The following is a 27,080-nucleotide window of genomic DNA, read 5'->3' on the forward strand; positions in this document are numbered from 1 at the left end:
AATACACATTTTATTAGGATGTGTAAAATCGGAAAAGGTGAAAACAGCAACAAAAGGCATATGTTTAAAAAAATAAAAAATTCACAGAAAAGTTAAAAGTTTGTTGTTGATGTTGATGTTGAAATTCTGAACTTTTAATTCAACACGTTTTGAATAAAAAGAGAGCAGAAGAGAAGATCACTCTTAAAATATCCGCGACTTAGTTGCCTTTCAATTGCTTTACATTAGTCTATTAATGTTCCACATTCAAAATATTTACAGATTTACAGTTATTTTTAAGCATTTTATGTGCACTATACAAATAAAAAATGGATGATTTTCATATTTGCTCAAATCAAATGTCTACATTTCATATTATTTATATTGGAATCTAATTTGATTTTTTTTTTTTATTTAGTTTGTAAATTTTGAAATTCTGTAGCGGAAGTGCGCTCGGTTTATTGACGCGGACCGTCCGGCAGAAAGAGGGCGAGGAGAGCTGCTCCTCTCAGCTCCACTCCGCTCCACTCCGCAGCCTGCAGCCTCTCTTTGTTGTTACTCCGTGCACTTTTCAGAACAGGCGACACACTTTTACGCTCCATTAAAACTTAATAAACCAGTAAGTAACCAGTAACTGCAGTCTCTCCCCGTATACTTGCGTTACTTTGTCTCGTATGGAACGTACCGCACACCGCGGAGCCCTCATGGATTAAACGATGCGGCGGATTTTATATCTTTTTTTTTACGCGCAGACAGCATGACTTTTTCTCACAACTTTAAGCAACAGAGGTAAGTAAAGTAAAGATGTGTAGTTTTCTTTTTTCTCCTGAAATATTCTCATTTACTTCTTTCAGCACGCGTTAACGCGCTGTTCGACTTTAACGCCTCCAATACATAAAGGGAAAACTCAAACCTTATTCCTTTAGAAAAAGTTCAAAAATAAGCTTACAATCACTGAATGACAAATATGTACAACTTTTAGGGAGCATATCAGTAATTTTCTGTATCGGGAAAATGTCCTGTTCATATCGGCGTGGATACATTACATCAGAAAACAACTACTACTTCTTTAAAGCACTTTATTTGCTCCATTAGTGCTCCTTCACCTTGAGTTTACTCAAGTACCACACCTGAAATAATACTCAAAATAAACATTTTACATGTTAAAATGATCAACAATTAGATTAAATCACATGTGACAGATGGACAAATTGCATAAAATGTACATGTGTTTTTAGAAGCAATAATATCCTCTAGTAGATAAATATATTTATTCACTAGAAAATACAACAATCTGTTTTCATTCATTCCAATGGTCATTAGCAGCTTATGAAAGCAGATCATAAAAACATGGCATCATATGGTATAAATTGTACTTAAACATTAGTAAATTTGCTTGCTTGGGGAAAAAGTAGTCTGATATTAGTTACTTTTTTACCAGGTTTTACTGCATTGCTAACATTTCAGTCAGATAACCATAAAGTAGATAAATATTACTCATAACTGAAAACAACTTTCCCTACAAATAGTATTGTGTAAAAAGAAACAATATTATAAATGTTACAATTTTACAGTGGTGATATAATGCTTGGATTTTGTGTTAATAATCAAACTTGCTGGCTTCTAAAAATGCAGCTCAATGAGTTTTAAGGAATTCCATTACATGGTGTAAATTGTACTCAAATATGATTGAAATTTAAAAAAATAAAACTATTAAGTGGCCCAAAATATTACTGATTCAAGTAATGTATTTATTTTCATCCACTCCTGTGAATGAGTCAGTTAAATTTGTGATTCAGAAGGGATCATTGAGTTACCTTTGCATGCAAAAGCTTTCGCAACACACTAAAGTGTTTTAATGTGTTCTGCTCTTTGTGACTCACTGTTGTGTTTATTTTACACAACCTAAGCAGTAAAGTTTCCTCTCAGGCCAATCGGAGGCTGTTGGATCTTATTGCTGAGTGCTACAGAAAAAAACTACTTTTGAGTTTGATGAATAACAACAAGGGAAAGTACCTTCAAAAATATACCTCCACTAAATGCTTCAAGGTCATGCTAAAATGCCTTAAGACAGCTCGTTTCATTCACCGTGATGCTGACAGCATCACACGCAGTTGAAGGCCTGCATGTACACAGAGGATCCTCTGCAGGCTGCTGACTGACCGTTCAATTAAAGCACTTCATCTGTGTTGCTGCTCACATGCAGTGCATGTGGCAAACCTGCATTTTTCTTTTATTACGGCTTAACCTGTCACCCGTGATGAAAAAACGCCTCAACCTACAGCGTGTCTGGTCACGCCGCGCATCCCTGCGAGGGCGTGCCGCTGCAGTTTGGAGGGTGCAATTAGGTGTCATTTAAGCTGCCAGGTGATGACGGGGTGCTCCGGCTTTTCGTGTGTCCTCTGTCTGGTTTCTGCGTGGGCGAGTCGATGGGTTTCACTAAATCAAAACCACTGGCCATGCCCTGCTGCAGAGTTCGCAGCCTCGTAAACTTCAATTCACTCTTGCTTGCGTTTCGTCACCTGCTACGACAACACTACCTCTCTCTATCATCAAACCTTAAATGCCACTGTCCCCACTGGCCATGGTTCTCTGGGTTTATTGTATTTCAGAGTCAATGTTTGATTTCCATCACGAGGGTTTGATGTAAACATAGCTCTGAATTGGTGGCTGAAGCCGGGTTGCAAATCTTCCCCGCACCATAATTACGGACAGTCCGCTGATCCTTCTTCCTGCAGCACAGGAAACGCAACTCATGCCTTCCTGTACGACATACCGCCGCACACAGACAAATAACGCAAGTGGGTCAGTTTGGGGAGCTGCATTGTCATCGCGGAGGTCTGGCGATGATGGAGCAACTCTCTGGTGCAAAACATACGTCCGATTTAGGTCAAACCAAAACAAAAGCGCTACTTGTGAGACGGACTGACCGACTGACTGTCTCTTATTCGATGTGTACGTCTCTCCCACCCCCCCCACCCCCCCCACCCCCACCCACCCCCCCACTTATGGAATGCAGCTCATACAGTTAATGTGATCATGAGCCGTGCTGTGGAATTTTACCATCTCTCCCCTTACTCAGAGCCGCTCTCAGCTTCAGTCCCGATGGTGCAACGTGTCCAAGTGGTTTGTTCCAGCCAGACAGGAGCTGCTCCTGCACTGCGACCGCATCCATGTTGACTCCAGTAGGACGAGTGGAAATGTTTACACCGGCTCTGCCAGTGTTCGATATCACTTTATCAGAGGCTTTGACACATTATAGCTCATTCAGAACCAAGGAGGTCTTGCTTTTGTCAGTGATGTTACACCTCAGACCTCATCAGAAAATGCGCAGAGAGCTTGTAAGCACATACAGTATGAGTCTGGTAAGAAGAAAGTCTTGTGTGGGAGCTCGTCATCCCGATGGCTCAGGAGAGAAGCAGATGTAGAGTCCAGTGTGGTGTCCTCCAAATCAAGACTCAGAGAAGTAGGTTGAGATTAAAATCCCAGGTTTACTGTGTCACGATCGAAAAGGCTAAATCAGGTACCTGTAAGAGATCAATGCACCACCTTACTGACCAATCAGTTCTCTGGAGAAAGCAATAGAAGATATCACGAAGCTCATCTAGCGTATGGAACGTGTTCTCGAATACAAACAATTTTTTATTTAGATTTACACTTTTTTCTCACTCGGAATTGAGAGCTCAGATTGTCCTGTTTACATGAACAGTGAATAAAATGATCAGATTAATGTCCAGGTTCATATGCATCACGAATATCATTCGATTCAGTCAGTGGATCAATCCCATGATGCTTTGCACTGTCTGGTACAAGCCTGTTGTGTTTCTGTTGAAGCAGAAACATTTTCCAAGTTTAGAGTCTGATCAAGAAAAGTTATATGTGTGAGAGCAGCTTTGTCTTCTCAATCCACCATTTATGCTTCGCTCTCATGTTTTTCTCTAAACAGTGTAAATGAAGCATCACTCAGTGACGTTACGTAACAGGCATGCACATGAAGGAAACTTTGACCCCAACTAGTGAGACATGTTCAGACTGAGTGTGTACATGGTCTCCATTTGGAATAATCTGTTTAAACAATCCCTGCTGTATGGAATTATTTTTCACTTTCCCTATCAGACCAGAATATTCCAATAGATGTGGTTGCATGAAACCTTGTCATTTCATTCCATGACCAGGCTTTCAGGCCCCGTTTTCCTGTGAAAACAGAAAACCTCTGTTGAGTTTAAGTTGTCCGTTTACACGGCAACATTCCTTGCAGCCACTGAAAAACAGAACTTTTTGAAAATGCTGCTACTGCACAAGCGCACCACGGTCCGTAGTAAATAGTTCTTCTGCAGATGTGTGTGGATGGACAATAACAACAGAGTATCATGACTCCCAGGCCATATTCTCCTGGGACTTGGTAGTTCTATATTTGAGAGTCACCCGGAACAGCAATACAAACCATACAACTTTGTTTCATCATACGAATGTCTGCATGCTCGCCATTGTTTATGTTTTTAGCATATTGTTCTCTGTGTGCATGTGTGTGTGGTTTAATTACAAAAACAACAAACAGCACTACTTGAAAGCTTAATCGTTTTCAACCTTCCTGCCATTTCCGTGTAAATGCGAAACTTTTCTGAAACAAAACAGCGAAAACGATGCGTTTTCGCATGAAATGTTGTGTCAACATTTGATTATTTTCATCCATATAAGTACAGCTTTTATCAATCTCTTAACATTGTCAATCAGTCACATATATATTAGGTTAAAGTCTCACAATAAAATGTGATATTGTATCACCAGTAAGGAGAGCCGATGCTGTAAAAATAACTAACTACTGCATTAGAATGGGATATCAGCTGATTTCTTTTCTCGCTTTGTCTGCAGTTTGCCTCCAGGAACTGTCTTAACTTTTTTAAAAACTGATTTAAATAACGGGTGAGGAAATATTGTGACATAAAATTTGCGATCCTGCCATTCGACAGCCACAAAGAATTGAGCCAAAATACAAGGTTTTCCCTCGAGTTTGCACTGTTAGTGTAACCTGTCGATGGGTGATCTTCCAATATGCACTGTCCACATTGATATCCTTTGTGATTTTGGGTTCAGTCCAGTTGTGCATACATTTTTGCCAGTGCGTACCAGAGGCCTCAGTTAATCACTGTCTGTGTGTTTGCGTCTTGTGTGTGTGTGAGAAGTGGCCGGGCCACGTGAGGAGCGTCTGTTCCACTGAGTAAATAGGTGTGGTTAAATGTTTTCCATCATCAATTGGTGCTGGCTCTGTGTCTGCCCCGGCGAACCCATGTGTCTTTATGCCTTTAAAGCCCCCCTCTGAAATCACTCAGAATGCACATTCCTCACAGTCATCTGAAAGACTTCTCCGCAGGAACAATAAATTAGACGCTCTGCTCTATCGTGGGCAATTTGTTATTCTGCCAGAGACTAAGGTCTGAGGATGACAGTTTTCAGAATGCTGAATTCCCCCGGGGCAAGCGGAGGGCTCGGGCAGAGACATAAGACGAAAGAAACAGCAGTAACCCTCTTCCCTTTTTAATGCTCAATTCATTTCTAGATATCACCTTCTCTGACTTTCTCTCTGTTCCTGCCTACACCCAGTGTGAAAACCTGAAATGTTTGTGCAATCTGACATGACTGTGTTGCCTCTGTATCCCTTTGACCCTGCAGCAGTGTGCTGTCTGGACCTGTTTTTAAGTGTGCTGGTGAATAATTTTACTCTCTTTGTCTTCCTCTCAGGTCATTCAGAAAATGAGAGGAGGTGGAAATGAGACTGCCAGAGCGAGAAGACACATAAAGACAGAAACGAAGAAACTATAAGCCTCGTGGCATTCTTTTTTCTTTTCTTTTTTTGGCAAGCATTCTGGGATAATTAAAACCACATTTGTATGTTTGTCCCTGCAAGGAAATCCCTGATGTGTTCGCTTGTAGAATACTGAGCGTGAGCTGACACTTGCCCCCCCTCTCAACATGCTGGCTCTGAGACTGGAGCAGGGCAGGCGGGGGGTCGGCGAGGCCGAACGCCGCCAGAAAGAGCCCTGGCAGGGCCGACCGTCGGGGAGGCCGCCTCCTCACGAGCCGGGCGTCAGCATCAGGGACAAGATCTCGCAGTGGGAGGGTCGCAGTCAGCGGGGCGGCAGCCCAGACGACGGAGTAAAAGCACGCCGTCCGACTGTGACCCGAGCACTGTCGGAAGATATTCTAGGTAACGTGCGTTCCAGCCGGATCTCAAAAGCAAAAACCTTGGGATTGGATTTTCGGGAATCCCCGGAACAAGGTGGACGCAGTGTGGCCACTCGGAAATCAGAGCATCTGCAGAAATGGTCCGCTCAGCTTTCAGCCACAACTCCAGAGAACAAAGTTCTCTCAACGAACCAGTTTGCGTCTTCAAAAGTGGAGGGTAAACCGACTGTCATTGCCAACGGTGAGCACAAAGTGGGACGCATCCTGGACATTGAAGTCGTTACTAAACCTCTACCTTTGTCGACGGATGACCAAGAAGATGGCATGCCAGCTGGAAACTTTTACACTTCACGGGGCTTCTGGAGAAAGCTGGAGGGGGACCGGCTGCTGTGGGAGAGAGGCAGGGAGTCATCAGGTGAGGCCATTCCACCTCCAAAACCTCAGAGGACATTCCAGTATCAGGGAGCCAACAGCAACAACGGCACAGGGAGATCCCTTCATAACAACCACTCCAACGGGAGGAGCAGGAGGGCCGCACGCCCCCCTAACTTCCCTCCCCCACCGTGTCCCGTCGCACAGACTGAAGGCCTGTCGAGGCACAAGAAGAACAGGTGAGTCCTCGTACTAAAAGCTCCAAATGAATCACAGGTGATTGGGTTTTTGCTGCAGCTGTGCTTTCAGGGCAGTTTTTGTTTTGTTATTGTTTTTTTTTGGGAGGGGGGGGGGGTGGGGGTGCAGTGGATTTTCTGGCTGGGGTCCTGTTGTGATGTCACATGATATCTGGCAGTATTGTTCTCTATTGTTCGGCTGTGGCCTAGTTCCCCCGCAGCCGTGGGTTCAGGGTCACCATCAGCAGACACGCACGCACAAAACACAAGCTCTGTCCTCCACTGTCAGCCAAACAAAGCTCCAAAAAAACCTGTTGTGGACGTTATCTATCGGCTGTCATGTTAAACCTGGCGACAGTTTGCTGGGAAATTAATATGTCGAGCTTATTTATTCACAATTTCTAGTGAGACCGTAGTTAAATTCACATACAGATTGAAACGAGCTGATTTGTGTAGGTTTACTTTTCTTACGTTGCCATGAGCGGAGACATTGTCACACTCCTGACTGGATATCGCTGTGGGGCTGACATTATTGGGCCATTGTGCTAGTTCAATGGTTTCCAACAACCTTCATCATCAATTTCTTATCAGAAAAAAGGTGCACTCAATTGTCCAGAAATTACACTAATGGAGACAGGATGTTCACCTTCATCACGCCCATGTCACCACAATACTTTAAACTTTTGAATAGTAATGTCTAACAAAAATATACGACATATATGCGACATAAATTAATTGAATGCCGACTCACCTATTTTTTAAAACATAAACTTTTTTTATACCCCCATGCCCCCTTGACCCACCGGTGGGGGTTGGGCCCCTCTGGTCGGGAATCATTGTGCTATTTGACACACTGTAACCTGCAGAATATTTTAATGTGCCTTAAAGTGGCTCACTTGGTAGAGTTGTGTGGCCGTCGGTTTGATAGGGTGTTTAGGCAGCTAAATTGCTCCCAAAGGAGGTTGAATACCTTGCAAGGCAACCGTTGCCACTGACTTGTGTAGGAGAATGAATGTGACTGACTGTGCATTGCTTTGAGACGGCGGAACTGGTGAAAATGTGACATGCAAGCAAAGTCATATTAATATCTTGTTTTTATGCCTGTGTCATGATAAAAGATGTCAAACACTGTACAGGGAGACATATTTGTTACATAACACTTGTTTATCCAGATTTGCAGGTCACCCAGTCACTTGATATAAAACAACTCAGTCATAACCTCCAACTGTTTATGTTATGTTTATTGAAAACTAGCAATTACGACTGCTTCTACACTCTTTTTCTAAATGTTCATTTGACTCATGAACGTGTTGCTGTGGGAGTCCTGGAGGTCTTTCTCCGCTCTCTGGTACTGTTTTATTTCCCCAGACATCACAAACCCTCATAATTATGCAGTTTTTAAAATGTACTGTTAGTTCAATTATCTTTTAAATGTTGTTTACCAGCGAATTGTCTCAGTCTCTCATATCTTACAGTTTGAGGTTGCAAATGTGACACTGTAATAAAAGAGTTATTGGGCCTTGTTTTATTTACCTTGAAACCAAAATGAGTCCACAGCAGTGCTGCATTGGTCGGCTGGGCAGCTAAGTCCATGGTACGATGGTCAATAGATTTTCATTTAAATGAGGTCAAGATGAGCAATATGAGGGAATAAATATTTTATGGTTCCACTTCTCCTTTAATGTGTTGTTGAATCAGCAGGAGAAGTGGAGGAAATGAAACAGCATTTTAAAAAGAAAACAGTAAACCGTGGGAAACAACAGAGGTTGAACATTTTCTGTTGTATCAGGTTTCTTTGTAGAGATTTATTCTTGAGTGTTCGAACTATCTACAGTCAGCTCAAACACTTGGGTATTTAGTGTGCGAGAGTACGTTTTTCTCAATTGAATCATCATTTTGTGAGACGTAACTAATGGTGGACTTTCCTACAAAACTGACTTTTTACTATAATGTTTCTTGCTTTGAAAATTATCAGTGTGTAATAACAGAAAGAAATGGCAATAACATACCAATCATTTAGAAATAATGTTGAATCACCTGCTATAGTCTAAGAAGTGCTAAATTATTTTACTTATTATACACTTCCAAGAGGAAATGTCAGGCCTACTTATAACATTTGTTTTAAGGCTTCACTGCCAAAGATAAAAAGTTGATAAGTATTTCCCCTGCAGATGTTTTAAATGAAAGTCAATTTATTAAACGAAAGTAGTTGAAATTGTTCGTATGCTATCAACAATTGCTTTCCCAAACTTTTCTGTGTGCTCACTCACTCACTCACTCACTCACTCACTCACTGATTGAATATCTTGAATATCTCATAATGGTCATACATTTCAGTCAAACGAATCTCAATAAATCCCAGGAAAATAAATCAAGTTCTGCATAGTGAACGATGTTACTGCACTAAAATGTCCCCGATGGGTCTTTCTTTGCTAAAGTTACCTGTATTAAGTAGCTTTATTGTGACTATGTTCAGCATATCTGTATGAATGAGCTTCCTGAACTGTTCCTCGTGGGCCAGTGTTGTTTGACTTGGCAATGGAATACGTCTCATTATTTTTTCCTTTCATGTGTGCTCATACTGTAGCATGATTTCCAGAGGAAGCCTTTGGCTGTCATTCATTGTTGCATGTTATGAAACACCTCCACAGGACCGACACAGGATCACACTGAACTTGAGTTTCTGACTCTGCGCTGACAAAAGCCGCTGAAAATACATGCACTGACACATGTTTCCAGATGACATCTGTATCGTGTAAGACTTTTTTTCTGGGGTACTTTCTGATTTTCAAGCCACTGAAAACCAGGTTTCCTTCAAAGCTGTGCGAGCGTCTCGCAATGGAAGACCCCACCAGCCAGCAACATGAGTTTGTAATCCTGCGAATAACTGTGTGTGGGAATGGGTGGGATTGTGTAAAGCAATGCAGAAGCAGTAAATTTGCCAGATGAATGCAGTCCATGTTCTTTTTTTAAAACTGCATTTGCTGTTTTTGATATCAACAAGGCTTTCCGTGGTGGGACTCGGGTTAAACACAAGACAATGGCTAAAACAATGCTATGGTGGCTATCTTTAGGCCCGCCCGGTTTTTCACAGGCTTTCCATTCCCTCTCCACCACAGGAAGTCTTTCGAGTACGAGGACGCGGCACGTCTGACAGCAGAGCGAGGCACGCTGCGAGACCAGGCCAGGCAGTCTGGTCTTTACCACGCATACTCTGACGACAACATTTATGAGGACATTGTCTGTAAGTTGAGCTCCTTGTGTGTGTTTAATAGTAGAAGACCCCGATTGGTGAATTTCATTGGCTGGATGAAAGAATTGTTTTCTACATTGCAGTTTCCAACAGTTTATTTATTATTCATGGTAGAAACAAAGTCACAAACGTTACCCTTAGCCTTGAAGGATAGTATCTCCCAAGTGATTTGTCTGTTGAGGACAAAGTCTGGAGTTTTGTTGCCTGTTTATCTAGAGTGCAGAGGGAAACATGACAGTAGCTAATCTACTGTCTCCCAAACATGCAAATAGTAAAATCCCATCTTAAAGGGGCAATACTGTCATAGCAACTGCCACAATATTTATAGTTAAAACACTATATTTTCTGCTGTCACAGTGACCTCGCCTCTTCAGGTAATCTCAGACTATAAAGCATCCTGCCATCCTGTGTAATCCTTCCCGCTGTCTCGCCTCAGGTGAGGCGACCAGAGATAACCCCTATGAAGATGTCAAGCTGTCTCCCATGTGTCTCCCCATTGCAAGGCCTCACACCTCAAAGGTAACGGAACATATCCTTTCACAATAGGGGAGACTTCCTGTCTGTAAACGTCTGTAAAAACTGATACGTATCTCACCGGAGATTGAAAGGAAATCGGGGGAAGAGAGTGCTGTAGCCTGATACCATTTAATTAGCTCAGAACACTAACTCCACAACTCTTGTGTTCCAGTTGTCTCCCAAAAACCAAACGATGCACGGCTACGCTGGAAAAGTGGAGCGAAAGGTGCTCCAGGCGTCCAAAGCTTCAACCCTTGCAAATTCTCCCAAACCGGCAACACCCCGACGTGCAAGCACTCAGAAAATACAAAGGACACCTCAGGTAGTTTTTTTAGATGGTAGGACAAAACCTACCTGAGCACCAACGGACACACAAAACACAACAAACGTTTTCTCTTTTTAAAACGGTGTGGTATAAACTGAATGTTAGAGTCACCGTTAAACCTCAAATGTTTATCATTGTGGCCAAATTACCTGAAACAACCCTATGCACACGCAAGGAAAACATTCTAAATCCACACAGAAAGACCGGAAAGGTCAAACTCGACCCTGAATACTAACAGTTTCACCAGAAAGCAGAGAAATAGAGCTCATACTGGTCATTACGGTGGACTTCAGGACTCCCACTCTACGACGGTCCAGTCACTGACAAGAGTCACTGCTAAACATAAAAATTTTAATTCAACTTAGATGTGGCTGAAGCTCTCACTTATCACTCAAAATAACTCCAGGTGTCCGTGTCATCAAGGGGTTAAAACATTTCTTTTGCATTCTGGCCAATTAGTGAGAACAACATTTTTAACTGACTTGAAAAAAATGAGAACAACAAAGGTGAAAGGTAGAGATTTTAGCTTGAAGGTTGACATAAAAATGTTGCATGAATAGCATGAAATTCTCAGAATAGTATTTCCACGTCATTCCTGACCTTCTTGTCATGTCGACCCAACGTGTTGTGATTGGATGATGTGGTTGACTGACAGAATATTTCTACACAATTCCTCCAATGGGAGACGAGCTGACAGGTGCGTCTTCTGTGAAATGCTGAATCATGCGCTCATTGCTTCGAGGGGGCGGTGACTTGTTGAACAGGAAGGAGAGGATGCTGTGAGAAATAGATAGTGGCATGACAACATGCGCGAGAGCTTCTCAAACATTCAGACAGCACATAAGTTTGGACTTGTGTCCCATGGCCTCCAAACGACTGTCGATGGGCCGGAGCTTCAACGACAAGGTAAAGAACCAGACCTTTTGGACGTGTATATCTGTAAAGGTGGCTTACCTGACGCTTGCCTTGTGCCTCCGAGAAGGTTTGACAAATACCATTCTATTCTTAGAAGGTATTTAAACAGGACGTCCAACTTTTGAGCTGTTTGTTCTTCATATGTGACTTTAAACCAAATAAGAACAAATACGAACAAACATTTTGTCAATTGTCCTCTATTGACCATTTGAGATATCAGCACTGTCATTATGCAACATTAGTCTTTCGCTGTCAAACAAGTTTGCTTCCTTGGTACAGTTTGTCCCTCTTAAAAGTTGGTTTGAGCTTCCTGAATGGGCTGTTTTTGAAAACCTTTAGTCGATCTTCCTGTATGAATGCAGAGCGGTCGTTGAATTGAGTGCACCCTAGGACTTTCAGCTTAGATAAACACAGGAATGTAAAGGGGGAGAAAATCTATAATCCATTATGTACTTAGAAGCTGTTATCTCATGATTACCTGTCATCACAAACCTATAATAGTTCTCAAACTATGGGGCTGACAAGTACCGGTGAATGTGTTCTTGTGTGCAGTATGTCAACAAGATTTTGACCATCTTTGATGACAAGCGTGGGAGGAAGAGGGTGAAGAACCAAGGAGTCTCGGTGCGAGGTGAGACATACGGCCCGAATGTCACCCACATCAACAGAAGAGTATGTGGAGCCACTTGCTGGAAATACCCAGCTTTTGATGCTATAGAGGCCAGCTGTGGTGGGCAAAGCCACAGATCATGAAACAAAGGCTGACTGTCTGCAACTGATTATGGCTTGTCGAATTATTCCCATTCCTCTGCTCCTTACTGATCTGTCTCTCTCCTCTAATTCGTGTCTATAGAGGAGGCCAGTGGGACAGAGAGCGACGCTGAGGACGGCTCTGATGGTACCAGTATGGAGTCAAACCTTTCCTTTAAATGTGTTGGTTTATGTCGAGACGGTGGCGAGATATGCTTTAGTGTTTGGTTTGGAGACAGTGGCACTGATGAAGATGCAGCTTGTATTCATGGGGAGATTCCAGGATGAAAACCATGAACAGATCAGTGGGACAGCTGAGGGGGAGCAGTTCAGACTTAAAGCTTGAGAGGCTGAAGATGTGATGTGCTGTGCTGAAGAGAGGGACAAAGAATGCTGGAGAACAGGAAGACCTCAGAAGATTCATGCATGTATTGAAGGATGACAGGAAGATGGGCATTATGACGTTAGAGGAGACAGAGGAGGTAGATCCAGGTGACCCCTGGACAGAGCAGCAACAAGATTAAAACAGATTTGCATCAATTATTTGTTACTGTTGTTGTACATTTCTTTTTTCATAGAGGAAAAATATAATTTAATTGAGAAATTTTGAAGACACCATGTGAAAAAGAATAATTCAAAGAAGAAAACAAAAACAAAACAGACGGGGAAAAAAAGAGAATGAAAACAAAGAGGAAAACAACTTGTTAGTATTGCTTGCTGTTACTTTGACATTGGGTGTAATGAGTGAAACAAATGTTTGACCATATTCCTATTGAATCCTTACTGATATGATATAAGTGCAGCTTTATAGTGAAGTGGGTTTATTTTCAAGACTCTCCTGTCAGTTCTATTACAAACTTTAAACAATTTTATACGTTTCACAACATAACTGATCCCAGATTTGACGTGCCATGTCTCTGGCACAAGTTTCTACAACTTGCTGCGGTGATCCGGTAAAATGGAGCAGCCGAATACACACTTATTAATTCTTGTTGGTAGAAAATTTGAATCTGTTGATATACAGATTACACAAATTCAAGCATTGACCCATTTCTAAATTTGTTGATCATTTAAATGTATCATAATGCCACATGCTTTATTTGATTATATAAAATTGGAATAACAGTGTGCAAAGGTAGAACACACTCTCTCCATCACAGGGCAAAACAGGGATACAGTCGACCACACACACAAATTTTCACATTTAAGCATTTTACAGTCTCCAGAGAAAACCAATGAACATACAACCAACCAGCCTTGACTCAAACCCACAACTGTCCTGCGATGACGCAACAGTGCAAACCACTACACCACCGTGCATGTACGTCCCGTTGTATCTTCACAACAGACATGATGTGCAGCTGTTGTTTTTGCAGTACATTTCTAAATATTACAAGGATCTTATTAGTTCGAGGTGTTGTTTTTTTTTTAATTTATTTTTGGTCATGGTAACTGGCTCAGTGACTGAGAACCCTCAGTCTTTCCCATCATCTCGGATTGTCCATCTCGCCCTGTCCACCTGAACCAAGCGGCTTCCAGTTGAGGTTGAGCACCTTGTGTGATGCTGTCACCATTACTGTATGAATGTGATAACGGGCGCCATGTACTGCACTATATAAGTAATGTCCGTTCACCATTTATTTTTGGCTCTGCGTGCCGGTTGGGCTTTGTCCCAGCATGACTACATTGTCGGCTTGTGTGGCGTCTGGCAGGCTCCAGGCGATTGGTCTACAAGCAGTCCACGTTGAAGCGCCGGCCAGGCTACCGCACCCTGGAGAAGGATCTGATCCAGCTGCAGCAGCAGCAGCTTTTCCAGATCTTCGTGGTGGTGTCGCTGAGAAAAGGCTCCTCAGGAAACACCTACTCGCCTGAAATTACACAGCAGTTTCCCAAAATGGTAAGGAGGAGCCTTTACAGTAACATTACACCCCACATTTCTTCCAGGCAGTGGGAGCGACTCCACTTTGATCACATTGCTTTGATTTAATGCACCAATTCCACATAAAATGTTTAATCTTGGTTGGCAAAAGTCAAGGGAGGATGATTCTTATTTTATGTGACAGGCGATTAAGATTTAAGATTGTCTTTAAGGGAGTTTCCCAGATTGATTAACTGTCACATGGATTAAAGGTGTTTTTCTTGTGCACCATGTGGTCAATGATACAATTGTGAAAAGTTTTTGTTTCTGATTTCTATTCAAGAATTCTCAGCTCTGCTTATGTAACTAACCAGGTGGATTGTGGGTAACCAGGTCGGTTGTAAGCTGACTGTGCCGCTCTCTTGAATCATTTTTGCACTACTACAGTAGCTTGTCTGTGTTTCAGTTCGAGAAGTCGTCCCGGCTCTCCAGAGAAGCTGAGGATCAGCTCAAAGTGATTCCGAAGTTCTGCTTCCCCGACACACTGGACTGGAAACCCTCTGCACACATGCCAAGGTCAGCTCCCCCCTGGCCCTCATGGTTTTTTTACCACGCTAACGCGTACCGTCTCATCTCGCCTACAAAAGCAGACGCTGTATTCTGTTTTCATCTTCTTCGAATCATCCACACCTTTTATGTATTTACCACATAGCGTCCAACTATTTATTCCGTGTATCATGTTGATTAGTCCATTTCCTCTTTTCCCGTCTCATTCCTCAGCTGTAACCAATAAACTGCCGCTACAACAATGCAAATTCCCCACAGGGTTTGTTCAAATTCTGCCTGATCTAGTTAAATCTGTGAATGCCGAGATGGATCGGGCAGTCTTTGTGGAGTTTATTGCGTTGATGTGGGTTGTCGCTTTACATCTGTTTACATTACAATCCTGTTCTTGAGCCAGATATAGATGTGGCCGTGCACATCACAGGAAAACATGATCTACCTCCTTTAAATGTGTTGGCTTTTTGTATTTGTAGAGGCCACATGGAAATGTTCGGGATAATGGTTTATTAAGTAACAGAGAGTAGAAACCCATTACTGAAAGGCTTAGAATTGTGGCTGTGATGTGATAGTATTGATTATGAAAATGATTTAACATAGCTACATAGATGTAGCTGTCCTTCATGGCAGCGTCACTGATATCTCTGCTCAGGTCTCAGTGTTGTTGTGTCTGCTACTCTTAGGAAATTTGTTTACATGCCGAGGTCAGCTCCCGCCCTGCCCTCATGGTTTTTTTTTACCACCGTCTCATCTCGCCTACAACAGCAGAAGCTGTATTTTGTTTTCATCTTCTTCTCATCATCCACACTTTTTATTTTATGTTTAGTGTTTTTTGTCCATGTTTTCTTTGAAATTTTTACCATTTGGTGGTTTGTCGAGCCAGATTGGAGCCTCTTGTGGGCTGGTTTTGGCCCACAGGCCTTATGTTTGACACTCCTGTCCTAAATTATACCATTATCCCTAATCTCCTGTTCCAGAGAGGGGTGGCCATATTGAGACAACTAACGCAAATCAACATTAGCTTACCTTTCTAGGACCTGTCTGTATGTTGATAGTTCATTTCAGTGGTTTGATCCTTTGGTCATAAGATAAAAGAGCATCTTCCTCCAACTCACTGATGTATCTTTGTCTGACATCAGTGTGTGAATCAGTCAACAGACTGACTGAAACGGCAATAACACACAACTTTCTGCATCAATTCTAACACTTAGAAGTACCTGTTAACTGCATCATGTTTTTTTGTGTGTGTAACTTTCAAATTTAGTTTTCTTTGCTTTTCTGATGAAGTGGTCATGTTACTCATTCTTCTGGCTTTTGCCTGCTTCCTGACAGTTTTCACATGCTCTCTCTCGTTTCGACGTTGTGTCCACAGCGAGACCTTCTCCTTCGTCCTGACCGGAGAGGATGGCAGCCGCTGGTTCTGTTACTGCCGTAAAATCCTGGTGAGCACGCATGTGTCTGACTCACAGACTCCAGCCTTCATGTGTTTATGTGCAGTGTGTGATGACATGGCAGGCCGCCACGTGCTTACTCAACATCTCGCAGGAGAAGTGAATCACTGACCATAAACCACTTCAGAATCAGTGACACAAAGCAGGAGGAATTTCATCAGTTTTCCCTCGATTTTGCCTCATAAGGACAACAGCTGTTAGATTCTTCAGACCATTTTGAGCGCGAGCTTATCTTTTCATTCAGCTTTTGACTGTTGTGCAGCTATGTTGTGTCAATACTCTGAGGAGCGAGGACAGTATTATCTTTCCCTCAGTAAATAAGCTGCCCTCTGCTGTCATAAATGTAGATAGACTTTGGACTTTAGACATTTCCCACTCGACACATTCATACATTATCGACTTAATTAAGATGGTAAAAGAATTGCTCTGCGTTTGAAGCATTTATTAATGTTTTTGTTAAAAAATACCCAAGTATGACATAAAGACCTTTATCTTCCAGCCCAGTGGAAAGGGAAAGAGGCTTCCTGAGGTGCACTGTATTGTCAGCAAGCTGGGCTGTTTCAACCTGTTTGCGAAGGTACAGTAACCATGTAATACATCTACTTTTGCATACATGCTCATAGAAGTCTTTATAGCAATGAGAAAGTGTGCTGTGTATACTTAAGTTCAGTGCTAATCCCCTTGAATGTATGTGCACGTATTAGGATGAAATGAGGCTACAATGCAAGATAATTCTGTGCAATCAGTGGGTGTGTTTTTCAAAAAGAGAAGTTGTATGTGTGTCTAAATGTCCCACCCATTCTCCAGTGAGCTGCAGCAAAATGTACGGGCGGCAAGCGAGAGAAACGGTATTTCCAGATTGTCCAGATTGGTGTGTACCGTGTGTTCAGATTCTGGAGGAGGTGGAGAGGAGAAGAGAAATGTCCCCGGCGCTCGTTTACCCCTTCATGCGTAGCGTGATGGAAGCCCCTTTTCCAGCACCTGGACGCACTGTCACCGTCAAGAGCTTCCTCCCTGGCACTGGGAATGAGGTAACCTCCGAAACCAAAAGAGGAAATGTTATTTAGTAGTTTAGTTCCTCATAACCACTCCTTCTCGCAAGCTTGGGATGACTCAGAAGTTGAGGTTGTCCGTGGAGACAATAGCGCTGGCTTTTCATACTGTTCTGCTAAGTGTATTATAACCAGCAACAGGAAAGTATTGAGTCATCACCATAACAGATCAAAAATAAGTGAAGTAATGACCCTTCCCATAAAGACCCAGGAAATGCTGTAAAGTCACTGTTTTCTTCTGAATCAACCGCCAGGATCCTCCTACAGTTTCAGTCGACTCTTATTCTAGCAGTTAGCGCTTATGTCCTGGTTGTGTGTTTCTTTTCCTGCTCCTCTGGTTTCTCTAAAAGTAGGAGTGAGTGTGTGTGGTTGTCGCTCTCCTGAAAGCTCATGGTGACGGCTGAAATGCAAGATTCAGTGTTTTACCCAACGACACGCTGACTTGTGGTGAAGGCGAGATGCGTTTCCCTATATGGGTTAATCCTGACAACCACACACACTGTCATTCCCACCGAGAGGTGATTTATGTTTTTAGACTGTGGGAGGAAACCAGAAACGCACACAGACACACAGGGAGAACATGCAAACTCCACCTGAACCTTCTCACTGTAAGGCAACCGCGCTAACAACTGGGCCACCGTGCGACCCGGGATTAGAAGATGACCTGCTTAGTTAACAGCCGCCTCAAAGTTCCCCAATATTTTCCTCAAGCAGTGTTAAGCAAGCTGGCCAAGTCGAAGAAGACTCTGTAATTTCATAATGTTGTTTATTTAAAACTTGTAGCACATATAGAAAGGCATAACGGCTCAACTTTAAATAAAAATATATATACATCTTGAACTCTGAGGTCTACAGATCTGAAGCACTGTCTTCAAAAATATAAACCTTTATGTGTCTAAACAGGTCTATTAATAATGCTGATGTGTGACTCTCACACACTGTGTCGTTCTCAGGTACTGACTCTGTGTCGACCGGTAGATTCCAGACTGGAACACGTGGACTTTGACAGTCTGCTGCAGTGTCTCAGCGTGGGGAAACTCCTGCAGGTCTTCGCCTCCCTTCTGCTTGAGAGGAGAGTCATCTTCATCGCTGACAAACTCAGGTGCGACACACAAACTTCCAACTGACACTCGAATCCAGCAGGAAAGCTTTGCAGGCTGAAATATTAGTCAAATGACACAACGCTAGTCACTGCACTGGATCATCTACCTGTGTGTACCTGCGTGCCGCGTCACTAAATTCCAAACTGTGAAACAAGTCTCATTGGCAAGTTGAGTCACGTTTATTTATTCAACTGCAGCTCTTGACCCTGCCAAGCCTGAATATCCTTCTGTCATATTTGAGAGTACAACAGAGAGACAGCCATCAGGAAGGATTGATCTAGGAAATACAGAATGAAAATGTGCTGGTATTGCTCATTTTAAACAAACATGTGATTGTAACGAGCTGTTTGTTTGATTGATGAATGACTTCTGAGCAGACGTTCAAACTACCTACAGAGATTTAGATGAGACAATAAAAGCCATTCAGGGGACTTTGCTCAGCTTATATGTTGAAGACACACTATGGTTAAAATCCTGTTGCTAAGTCTCTCTGGCTCCAGGGGAAAGAGTTAGAATAAACACAAAAGAAAAAAAGAACTGTGTACTGTATTATGTTACGATTGCAACAACACATCATCGGTAGGGTGAAGCTAACCTGTCTCACGGGCTCAGTTTCTTTGTTTAGTCTCGATTGTTGATAAAATGCCACTTTTCTGAACAACATGTGCCATATAAAAGAGTGTAAGACGACAGAGCTTATTTAAGTTGATATTATAACTAAGTAGTTCATCTTTCTGTGCTGGTTCAAACTGTAATTTTCATTCTTTCCTATTGACATGAAAAACCAGAGTGCATACAGAAATGACCACAGTTTTGTTTAAGCACAGCCCCATAGAAACAAGAGAAAAGTATTTATCACAAGGAGGTAAAGTTAAACAGCGAGTGACCGAACGTTTTGACTGACACTTAACAAAAACATCAACTAAAACACAAGCTCCTGATTTTATAAAAGAAGGCGTACACGTGCAGCACGCCTGATAAGATATTTTTTTCTTGGCCAAAAACTATGCGTGCACCAGGTTTTGAAGGTCATTTTTCTGCACGAGAAATTAAAGACATAGTGAGTGCATTTTTCATTTAAAGGAACATCTCTTCAATTCTATCTCTTTTTAAAAGAGGCTTCTCAACGCTTGATGGGTTTCTGCACCTCTAACCTCCACTCCCTAAACTATGCGAGAATTTGAATAGATTCTTGTGCAGAAGCTTGTTAAACACAAACTTAACATAGTTTCACATTTTGTGCCAATAAATATTTCAAAGTAAAGCCCCACCAATGAATTGGAAAGGTTATAAATGTAAAGGTGACGCCTTCCCAACCTTGTGTTTGTAAATAGCACCCTTTCAAACAAGTCTTTGGAAAACGTAACTAGATTATTTCTGCATCAATTTGTTTTCCTTTAACCAACTTCGGGTCGTGTTGCGCTGGAGCCGGCTGGACGAAGGTATGATAAAGGCCAACAGTACATCGCAGGGCAAACAGAGTCACCAGTTACCATAAAACACATGTTTTGGAACTGTGGGAGGAAGCTCAGATAAAACACACGCGCAAGCACACACACACACGCACACACAAGGATTTCATTCAGCGTACAAACAGAAACACCCTCAAATGGACTGGAGCCAGAGATAGTCAAGCTCTAAAATATTAGTATCACCTTGAAAGTACTCTAAAGTTCTACATTCAAAGTGATACTAACTTTTTAGAGGTTTGCTCAGTCAGACCAGCTCATAATAATTAAAAATCAACATATTAATTAAATTTTCATTTTTATAAACTTTAACAAGCCAGAAAACTATTTAAGTAGTCCTGTTTACATCACGCTGGATAAGCTCAATAAAAATCCAAGTTCGGGACAGTATCCTAAAAGCACAGCATCTCTATTCCTCTTTATTACATGAGCACACGCTGACAGTTTGGTTGTAATTAGTTTCACTGACAGAAGCAGGTGCATGTTTTAAAAGTTTATAAGCAGCCTGAAGTATGACCATGAGGCTTTTCCTTTGCTGTGTTGTGGTCTAACACCGACCGAAATACCCGAAAGCAAAGCCAAACCAGTTTATTATGAAGTAAATACAGTGATTTTAAAGCATAAATTTGTATTTAGTCTGAAGTTGTTAATCAAACTTTTTATTAACGTTGCTGTTTGTTTGAGGAGAGACACGGATCTAGAAGATAATAAGGAGTGACTCTGGAGCCAATCAGGAAGAAGGGGGAAATGTTTCCCTCCATTCCTACAGCTGTGCAAGAAGTGTCCCCACAAATAGACGTAAATACTGCAGAATCAGTTGCATTCTGGGGGAACTTCCTGACGCACAAACGCTGTCTGCTGAAGTCCCGCTGTGAAAATGTTGTCAGATTAATTCCGTCTTCAGGGAGCTGTGACTGATATCGTTGTGTCATATGATCTTTGTGAGAGCCGCGCAGCATTTCGTTCAACCTTCTCTCTGTCTCCTCTGTGGCAGCGTGCTGTCTCGCTGCAGCCACGCCGTGCTGGCGCTGCTGTACCCGTTCACCTGGCAGCACACGTTCGTGCCCGTGCTGCCGGCCAGCATGCTGGATATCAGCTGCTCGCCCACGCCGTTCCTCATCGGGGTGCTGGCACCCTGCCTGCCCGAGCTGCTGGAGCTGCCCATCGAGGAGGTGTGTGTGTGTGTGTGTGTGTGTGTGTGTGTTTGCTTTCAGTCAGCAGGTTCTGTTTTTCATTTCAGAAATGTAATACTCATTCCTTCCTCTCTCCGTCTTCCCCAGGTGCTCATTGTGGATCTGTGTGAAGACAAGTTTGTTGTTCAGGTGTGTACACAGGGCATTGTGTAATGCGAATGATAGGTGTGGTCGCAGTGGGAGCAATGGCTTTGCCTGCACTTGTCTTTTGTTGGCACTGGAGTGTGCGGAGGCTGGCAAAGAAAACCGTGCTCTCACACGTAAGAGAGCAGGATGTGAGCTCGCAGCGGGAGTCTCATGTGGTTTATTCAGGCCTGCAGGTTTGTCGGCTAATACTGATCTCTCTGTCGGAGTTGGCCGTGATTAACTGCCGTGTTTCGATTTTATCTTGATTTGGCAGGGTTCCTCATTCACGTCTCACTTTCTAGGATCAACTTTTAACTGCAACCTCATGAGACGTCAGTTCGTCAAGGCTTTAGTGAGGCTGGTTGCTCCACCAGTTCTGCTTCAAATATCATTACGGCATTGTTGGGCAACCATTTCAACTCAATTCAGTATCAGCAGAATAGAATAGAATAGAATAGAAAACGTTAATAATCCCAGGGGAAAATTCTTGAAAAGCTAAACTAAACCACATAGGAGCAGTAGTAATTTACTTGGTCGAGCAGATACACGGTGCAACAAAACAGAAAAACACAGATCAACCATTAGATTATGACCACTGACAGATGAATTGAATGGCACTGATTGTCTGTCTTTTTGTCATTGCACCCGTATCATTCAAAAAGTGAACACATCATCCTCAGAGTTGCTGTGTTGGAGGATTTGAGCAAGTTTGACCAAGGGGCAAGTTCTGATGGCTAGACGACAGTCAGAGCGTCTCCAAAGCTGAAGCTCCTGTGAGATGTTCCCTATCTGTACAATGTGTTGCAGTGAAGTAATTGGCCAGTATGTATCCTGCTATGTTTTTTGTTTTTTGTGGTGTATTTCTGCCAAAAAACAAGGACACAAGTTCTTCTTGATGCAGTCATGAAGTCTTCGTGTCTCTTTTTAAGCTACACACACAAAACTAAAATCTATATCAGAAGAGGTCCATGAATAGAAAAGTGGTGATCCAGAGCTTAAGGGATCTGTCTTGAGGAGTCTGTGGCTATAGCAAGAGGCAGATTACACATTATCTTTGGTCATAATGTTATGGCTGATTACTGGAATATGAACTACAAAACAGCGTATCCAAAATACCTGGATGCTGTGCAGATTCAGAAAACTGTCAACCTGCACCGATGAAGCACTACATCAGGTACATTAGCGCCTCCAGCTGGTGTTTCAGTAGTAGAAGCATTTGGAGTAAAAATAAAGGAGCTGACGTGTCTGGTTCCTTGTTGTCGCATGATGACAGCATGATCGATCATTAGTTCTGCTGATCATACCAGAAACCAGTCAAGACAAACATGAAGGAAGGAGGGCTCTATCTTTTTCTTCTCATAACAGAAACATGATGTGGTTTCTGTCAATGGATTAGTGCATCACTCCATCACTCCATGCTGGATTGTGCACCATGAGTAACAATGACGGTCTCTGGTCTGTCGGCTGCTTTAAGCAGGCTCAGTGTGCTCTGATGCTTTATTTGTTTTTGATGCTGCAACTCTGCATCCAGATCGAAGGAATTATTACTTTAGAAAGTTACTGCAGGAATGAAGCAGTATTTAATCCACGATTTACTGTCTATGCGTGCTGTGGGAGTAATCCATCCAGATCAGCTGCAACACAGTCACGTACAGTATTTTCAGATTTTCTCTTTTCACTAAGCTTTGACGCTCGTTTTTAAGAGGCACTTTTAGCATGCAAACAAAAATATGTTGTGTGTCTTTTTTTTTATTATCAATTTTTCAAGCATGAAGATTGGGTCTAAGTGTAACATATAAAAAGGAAGACAGTTATTTCAAATCATTTACGTGGTAAGAGGAACAACATAAAGCTGGACAAAAAAGGGGTGTGAAAGTAAGTGCTGGTAATAAACAGCATCTTGAAGTTCTTTGTGAAACTTGTTAGGTTAAATGGAAAATGGCAACTATGTTGTTTAAGCTTTGAGTAATCACTTGAACCTAGCGCGCTTAAATGGCAACCGGTTAGTAACATAACATGATACAAAGGAGCGATTGAAAGCGGCAGAGACTCTCAGAGGTAATGAAACCAGACAAGAGTGCAGAATCAAATCATGCCTCTGTGGCAGTGTTGAGTCACTTTCTCACAAATTTGTCCTTTAGCTTCTCGACTGGGACACGATGGGAAACTTGGTACATATACCAGCAGCCCATCTCTAAATTCTCAACTTATTTAGCTCGTTATTTTACTGTATATTTATTTACATGAACCAAAAATATATTTATATTTTCCACCTTGACTAGTTAACAGCATTACGTCTTTTTTTTTTTGCAGATTCCAGCCACTTCTGCATTAAAGCACCATAATTAGACTTGGAATTCATGTTGAATGTGTCTCTTTGAAGCTACATTAACATAAGCAGAGGTTTGCTGTTTGCTTTGTAAATGGTCTAACTGTGACGAACCTCTGACCTCTCGCAGCTTGGCGATGAAGACTGCATCCTGCCCAGTAAGCTGCAGGCCGCACTGCTGCAGATCCTGGAGGAGAGGGAGGAGATCCTCAGACAGGACGATAGAGACGCGTACGGAGGTGGGTTCTCTCAACTGCGAGGTTAGATCCGAATTTCAGCTCTTCCTCCACAGGTGAAGCTCTAACACACCCCAAACCATGTTGGATAGACGACCCATTCAGAGCTTAACCTGATTCGTCATGAGACTTGTGGAGTCTTTCCCCATGACACAGCTTTTCCTAAACTCGCAGGGCCTGTTTTGCGCCTGCTTTTTGTCTTGAGCTGTCACTGGGTGTTGGAAACTATTACAAGTCACAGAGGACCGGTTTCTGTCATAATTAAAGAGGATCAAGTAGTCAGAGTGTCGACGCAGGCCTTGAGGCCGCCTCCTGTCCTGCATGGCCTGATGTAAAAATAGTCTGAACGACAAGATTTGAGACTGTAATTATTCCTGGAGGTTTGTAAGAAGCAGCCTTTCTTATTTCTCAGAGCCCTGGAAGTCGCTCTGAGTTTCACAAAGGTTGATGACTATCTGATTCCTGCATGGCCATTATGTTTGATATCCTTTGCGTTTTAATCTATGACTATGGTTTTATATATTTAAGAAAGCAAAAATATCTGACATGATGAATTAGAGATTATGATAAATACATTTTAAAAAAGGTTTGAAAATGTTTCATTTCATGTGGATTGTATGTGAAGTATGCAGAAGTTTTACAGTATGAAGTGAAATATGGGAGAAATGTCTACATTTTCATGGTTTTATCATTTTTTGAGCTGCATCTGTTCACAGGAGCTGCTTTTACAAACTGATGCTGTTATTAAAGCCTGTATCTAAATGTTGTGCCAGGCGTTACAGGATTTGTCGTGGTTTGCTGCAGTACAAGAGCCAATTGTGACCAAAATGTTTGTTTTGATAGTTTTGGTGGTCTGACTGCACAAGGTCTCGTTACCGTTATGTATTTACAAGACCTTTGGTAGGTTGGTGCAACATTGTGTTAAGAATGTAGTGAATGTTATAAATAAATAAAATATAATGTACTATATAAGGGGAGGCCATTTACAAGCAGAAATCTAGAAAAGTGGCTCGGTTTAAATGGTTAAGTACTATCTGAGGGAATAAAGATGAATTATTCCCTGGGATTACATAAAGAGACTGAAGAGTTTGAGTCAGCCGACATCCACAGAAGATCTTTGCTTGGTTCTGAAATGTGTTTGAAATAACTTCCAGCAAGTTTACAGAGAGGGTTTGATGCTGTTTTGAGAGTAAAGACCACCATAAATAGTTTATTTCTCTTCTTTAGACAGTTATGATGGTGTAAATTCACGTGGCAGGAGAAGTTAAACTTTGGATCTTCTCGTCTGTTTGCAGACCAGCCGGCCGACCTCAGCTCCCTTGTGTCGGAGGGTTTCGTGCGGTTCTTCGTGGAGCTCGTGGGCCACTACCCCCTCCACATGGTCGAAGCTTCCAACGGCACCAAGGAGCTGCAGCGCGACAGCTTCCGCAAGACCCACCCGTCCCGCGGCGTGCGCCTCTTCCTGCAGCTCTTCATGGAGACGCAGATGTTCGCCGGCTTCATCCAGGACAAAGAACTGAGCAAGGGCAGAGGGAGAGGTGAGCGAGGGGCGGTGACTGGCGGGGCGGTGCTCTGGATTACGCCAGAAAAGATGGGGAAAAGACACTCGGAGCAGCTGCGGCGTGCAGTTGGTTCTCATAATTGAATCAGCAGGAGGATGGAAACATCCACGGGCATTGTCCATCAAGCTCAGAATAACCTGTTAACATCAACCTCTAATGCCTTTGAGATTAGATTTCTTTGCTCCATAGGCTGCTTTTCATGTTCACCTCAGAGCTGTGCCAGAAAAATCTCAACTCTGTAGACGATAAAATACAAAAAGCAACAAATGAAATACCCGAAAATAATGCAGCAGACTGACTTCGCAGGGTTTATACAGTCTGTGAAAAGAGCTGAAATTTAGGAGGTGTATAGCATTTTAGATAATAGCCTAACAGCATTTGACATAATGTGAGATGTTACTACATAATAATCCGCTCAACGGATGAGGGGTTGTGTGTAATTTAATCATATTAAAGCAGAAGTACTGCGTGATGAAGGGAAATGAATCACAGCAGGCGTCGATTAAAAGATTTAAACGGAACATGAAGACCAGCTTATCAGGTCAACAAGTCAATAAAACACAGCTTACCTTGGTAGAGCACACAGAGGCGGAGTAGTGGTTCGCACTATCTGACCTCACGTAGTGGCAAAATGCCCGGTTCGAGTCCTGGGGGGGACTTAACATGTTCTACCTGGGCATACATGTCCCCCCCCAAGGTATTCTGGTTTTTAGAGTTATATATTTTTCTCCCTTATCCTCAACATCTAAAGTCTTTTTTGTGCTCCTGAACCCCGCCACTCTGTCGCGGTCCCCGCAGGTCTGTTTGAAGCCCGAGTGGCCGAGCATCTGGACTCGTGCCCCGAGTCGGAGCCGAGCGGCGTGAACAGATTCCTGAAGGGACTGGGTGAGTAGCACTGCTCACACTCTCTTTAAGAGGCTCGCTACCAGCGGCGGCGGCTCATTATCCGTCTCCGCTTCTTTTAGGGAACAAGATGAAGCTCCTACAAATTAAGTAGTGTCTTATCTTCTCATATGAAAGACTTTGTAATTAAAACCTGAAAACTTGTTGCTGCTGGACTGGCCGAGAGAAACGAATGTGAACAAGAATCCCGATGTGAACGGGGACGGGAGGAGAGCCGGTGCGGACTTCTCATTGGGAGAAAACTGGAAACATGTTCAGAGGTCTGATCAGGTGAGGTTTCTTTGAGGAAAACCTTCCAGTCATGACTCTGAACTGGTTATAAACCTGTTTACCTTTCTTACATTTGAATCTGCCTTTTCTGTACATATTTTTACACTTTCTTATAAATTCCATAGTTATTGCATTTCCCTTTCAGCCATTCCTTTATTATAAAAATTATCCTACTTGTTTGCATTTCAGATTCAGTTGAGGTTTTTTTTTTTAACTCTAATCAGAGCATTTCAGTGTTTGCAGGTTAAACCTCAATTTAAAAAAAAGGCCTGTTTATAAATTTACTGCTAACTCTTTTCCTGTTAACTGGAGTTGTAAATATCTTATTTTTTACATTTTGCACATGTTCAGAACTAATGTACAGTATTTAGAATATTTTTGTATGAAAGCATGATGTGTCCCGCACCTGTTATGAATAAATGAGTTCTAAGGACATTA

General features: G+C 42.4%; 1 protein-coding gene across 2 annotated transcripts; it reads left to right on the forward strand.

Moving 5' to 3' along the window:
• The first annotated feature begins 459 nt into the window (after nt 1-459).
• Nucleotides 460-27,080, forward strand: dennd2c (DENN/MADD domain containing 2C). 2 transcript variants are annotated; one of them, XM_080470096.1, is made up of 19 exons: nt 460-768; nt 5,719-6,773; nt 9,890-10,014; nt 10,460-10,542; nt 10,712-10,861; nt 12,332-12,410; nt 12,633-12,683; nt 14,242-14,426; nt 14,854-14,963; nt 16,321-16,390; nt 16,899-16,976; nt 17,290-17,430; nt 18,405-18,553; nt 21,018-21,195; nt 21,304-21,345; nt 23,802-23,910; nt 25,203-25,445; nt 26,268-26,354; nt 26,435-27,080. In XM_080470096.1, the coding sequence occupies exons 2-19, from the start codon at nt 5,950-5,952 to the stop codon at nt 26,464-26,466; spliced, it is 2,736 nt and encodes a 911-aa protein (XP_080326222.1). In that variant the 5' UTR covers nt 460-768; nt 5,719-5,949; the 3' UTR covers nt 26,467-27,080. The 2 variants fall into 2 exon arrangements, with proteins under 2 accessions (XP_080326222.1, XP_080326223.1); XM_080470097.1 differs by having other exon boundaries at nt 12,633-12,677.

Source organism: Lipophrys pholis (assembly GCF_963383615.2).
Source record: "Lipophrys pholis genome assembly, chromosome: 8".
NCBI classification, from domain to species: domain Eukaryota; kingdom Metazoa; phylum Chordata; class Actinopteri; order Blenniiformes; family Blenniidae; genus Lipophrys; species Lipophrys pholis.